The sequence below is a fragment of the Chanos chanos genome, chromosome 7 (genome assembly GCF_902362185.1).
Source record: "Chanos chanos chromosome 7, fChaCha1.1, whole genome shotgun sequence".
Lineage (NCBI taxonomy): Eukaryota > Metazoa > Chordata > Actinopteri > Gonorynchiformes > Chanidae > Chanos > Chanos chanos.
In genome coordinates this window covers 19,387,990-19,391,947 of record NC_044501.1, presented here as the reverse complement: position 1 = coordinate 19,391,947, position 3,958 = coordinate 19,387,990, and the positions used below count along the sequence as shown (strand labels likewise).

At 42.2% G+C, this 3,958-nt stretch overlaps 1 protein-coding gene across 1 annotated transcript in view; it reads right to left on the bottom strand.

Moving 5' to 3' along the window:
- Nucleotides 1-1,604: 1,604 nt before the first annotated feature.
- Nucleotides 1,605-3,958, bottom strand: part of efnb2b (ephrin-B2b) — a 10,367-nt gene continuing 8,013 nt past the window's right edge. The window contains exons 3-5 of the mRNA XM_030779058.1: nt 3,646-3,738; nt 2,202-2,297; nt 1,605-2,020 (exon numbers count right to left, since the gene is read on the bottom strand). Of these exons, the coding sequence (XP_030634918.1) occupies nt 1,605-2,020; nt 2,202-2,297; nt 3,646-3,738 (605 nt within the window). The remainder of the gene's footprint in view (nt 2,021-2,201; nt 2,298-3,645; nt 3,739-3,958) is intronic.

The following is a 3,958-nucleotide window of genomic DNA, read 5'->3' as shown; positions in this document are numbered from 1 at the left end:
TATGACGTATTTCTCATAACAGCTTTGACAAAAATTGTGACATCAGCTCAATACTGTAAGCCATACAAAATGGACCCTGATGTTCAAACAGTAATTACTCAAGTGTCTGACAGAAAAATGTGCAGCGAATGGACATGTCCACTCATCTTCTTCTTTCTGTTACTAAGACCAAACATTCAGTGACAGCAAACAGCATAGGCCGTCTGGATGAGTGTGATTGTTTGAAATTATACTACAAAACATAACTTAAAACATAATTTAACATTTTTAGAGAGTTGGTAAACAAACGAAAAATGCAGCTGGATAGTACAGCAGTATGTTGTTGATGTTATTGTTGTTGTTGTTTTAGCTTCTCTCTCTCTTTCCCTTCTTTTTTTTTTTTTTTGGAACAAGTGACCATCCTAAGGGACTCACATGCAGTCAAGAGACACACATTCTGTACAGACACACACTCCCTACAGATACACACCCCATACAGACGCACTCTGTGCAGATACACACTCTGTACAGACATACACTCTTGCAAAATCCCACACACGTTGACGCCTGAATGAAACTGGATTAAGAAGATGTTAGGTGAGAAAAGTCAGGGGGAAATGATCTATGGTATGTGCACCCTTCAGGCCAGCTTTGGGCTGCAGAGAGAGAGAGACAGAGACAGAGAGGGGGGAACAAGGGGTCTTCAAAAACCCCTCTTTTTATCTGGACTCTTATTGTCTTGAACCAGGTTCTTCTTTACCCTCAAGTAACCCTATAGAGTCTTCAAAACACAGATACTTTTAATTTTTCAGTTCTCAAACCTTAAATCCATTGGGTCGTTCAAATCCATTCCTTTTCAGTCCTGACGAGCCCAGAGGACAAGTGGTGTCTCAGATCAATTTCGCAACATGGCCATTGATGACACCTGTCAGATATGTATCTGAATGATTCAAGGTAAGAGTTCCTCACACTTCAAGTCTGTTCCATCATCACTGTCCGCTCAGAGCTTTTGAGTCACAGTATCAAGTATCTTATCCCAAATCCTTCCACTGTCTGCTCTTCCAACATGCTATACTCCCATTGCAAATGTATCCATCAGAGACATACATTACAAGCCACATCCAAATCATCCGGCTGTGATTTGACCCCCCCCCCCCACCCCTCCCTCCCTGTGAAATACTGGCAGGGATAACTACAATACTGTCACTTCATGTTCTTACTCCAGCCTCTCTCAGTACTGAATACACAGTCCTATCATCCTCACAAGACACTCATTAGAGTCTTCAAAGGCTTTTTTAATCAGCAAAGTACTTTAATTGAATTCAGCTTCATTCAGAGCAATGTGTAAGTCGAGTCTGGAGTCTATCCTCAGAACAGTATCAGAGGAACTCGGTTCTCCAGTTCTGGACTCAGAGGGCTTCTCAAGAGCCTGTCCCAATAAAATGGGATATGCCCCCACCTCCTCCCCCGAGGTGAATACAGAGATCGGGGGGAAAAATAAAAGACGCTGAGAAAAAAAAAATGATGTTTTTTCTTTTTCATGGCAACAGGCAACAGTCAAAGGGGCTGCGGATACCGCTATATGTTTTTTTTTTTCCCTTTGATTTTCCGAAAAGGGCCTCTTATCAGACCTTGTAGTAGATATTAGCGGGGCTTTGGGGGGGCATCTCCTGTACGATGTAAACGGGGTGTCCGTAGTCCCCGCTGACTTTTTCGTAATGTGGGCAGTACATGCTATCGGAGCCGCGGAGAGGGAAGAGAATATCGCTCGGTTCCGAACCGTTGTTGTTACTGCCGGCGCATCCTCCGCTCGCTGCTCCGCCGCGTTTGGGCAGCGTGCCCAGCGACATCTGGCCGGAGCACTGTTCCGAGTGCTTGCGTCGACGACGGTGCAGCAAGATCGCCAGGACGACGATGATGATGATGAAGATGACGGCGCCCGACGCCACGCCGGCGAAAAGGACGGTTTCAGATCCTGTGCTGCCCAGGGATTCGCTGTCCTGTTCTTCACCATCGCTCTCTCCTTCCACCGGCACAGAATCTGGAAGAGAAAAAGAGAGAGACAGAGAGGGAGTAAGACAGAGTGAGGAGTGATTTTCCCTCTCGTCGCTACAAAACAGGCATTTTTCACACGGCAGCACTCAGCAAACATAATTACATAGTATAATTTAAGCTCAAACACACAGAGCGAGAGAGAGAGAGAGAGAGAGAGAAATACATACCAGGTCTTCCAACCACGTCGTTTTCTGTGCTGAAGGTGTTCTGTGTGTCTGTGCCTGAGTATTTGGGTGGATATCTCGTAGGATGGTCAGTAGGACCTGAGATGCAAAGGGGATCAGCATGTAATGTTAATGAGATTACATCACAATGCACAACATACATAATGTCAGTATCTAATGTCTGGATGTTAAACAGTGTAGTGTTTTGGAATGGGCCCAGGTCCATTCCAAATCATAATCATACAGTGGTATTATGTTTGTGTGTGTGTGTGTATGTGTGTTATTGTTTGTAGTGATAACATATATTGTTTGTCCATGAAAAATGACTGGGTCTAGACTGACAACTGATTACAATAAAAAGAAAATAACTTCTTAACGTCTAAGCCATATTTACTGACAGCCATTTATCCTTTTGACAATATAATAAGTTATATATATAAGTTATTACACAAATTTACAGATGTGCTAAAAATAAAGGGACAAACTTTCCCTCCATGTAACATAATCAGAACATATGGACTGACAAAAAAAAGAGGACTGAATGCAAAATGAAATGGAAAAATAATTGTGCTTGGTTCTGCTTTGTCCTGCAAGAGGTGACTTGTTGTTGAGCTAGAGACTCAGTTTAAATGAGACCACTGGGGGACCATGTCTCAGCATCACAAAGCAGCTCATGTCTAAATGTTTCAAGACCAGTGAGCTGAACTTAGACAGAAATGTGTCTGTTAAGTTTTCACCAAATTCACAGAAGGCTGTTCACACAGCATAATGGATTTTATGAAATGACAGACCAAGTTTGAGAGAATAAAATGAGAATATGGACATTAACGCTATTCAAAAGCCTTCAGACCATCCTTATACCTGACATATAAAATATTTTTGTGTTACGAGGTTTATGTGGAGTTCCCTCTTTATGTGGAGCCAAGTTTATCTAAAGCAGGAAGAGTTTAAGCTCCCTAGGTTAAGATTTGTTTCTTGAGAAACTTGGAAGCTCTCTCTCTTTTAAATATTCTGCTCTTGGCACTTCAGTCATCTATGGGAGCCAAAAAGAATGCTTAGTTTTGCTGGACCCAAAAAAACTCTTCTCGTCTTGGAATCTTAGCGCGAGAGTTACATCCTAGATGGTTTTAGGATGCCTTCTCCCTCAGTATTAATGCTCCTCCAGAGGAAGTGGGTTCTAATGAATTGGCCGAGCGGCTTCCTTTTCTCCACAAAGCATGGAGCCAACACGGAGAGGGAGGACAGCTGGCGTAGCCACGGGAGACGAACGCACATGACATTTCAATTATACGACGAAACATAACGCGCATGATAGTGCCCAACATGCAAGAGAACGCCACGCCGAGCGTAATGGGACAGAGACACAAAGAGACGTTGTAATCGAGAAATAACACACGTACTAAAGTTAGACACGAAAAAAAAAAAAGAAAAGAAAAGAAATACTTACTTTGTCCAACTCTCAGCACTAGTTTCATGGATTTGGTCTTGCATACACCACCCACATAGTTATCCAAACCTTCCTGTGTGCTATTGGAGGTAGCTAAATGAGAAAGAAAAAACAACAAATCAGCAGTAGTTATGGTAAGATTTATATATGTCATGATTCTGTACATGTAAGTGGTACATTATTTTATACCACTTGCTGTTTGTCAAATGTAGCAGGATTTAATAACTCTTTATTAAAATCTTATGACACAGGATGGTAGTGAAAAAGAACTATACCATGGAAAAGAGTACTGTAAATTAGCTGAGACATTGTA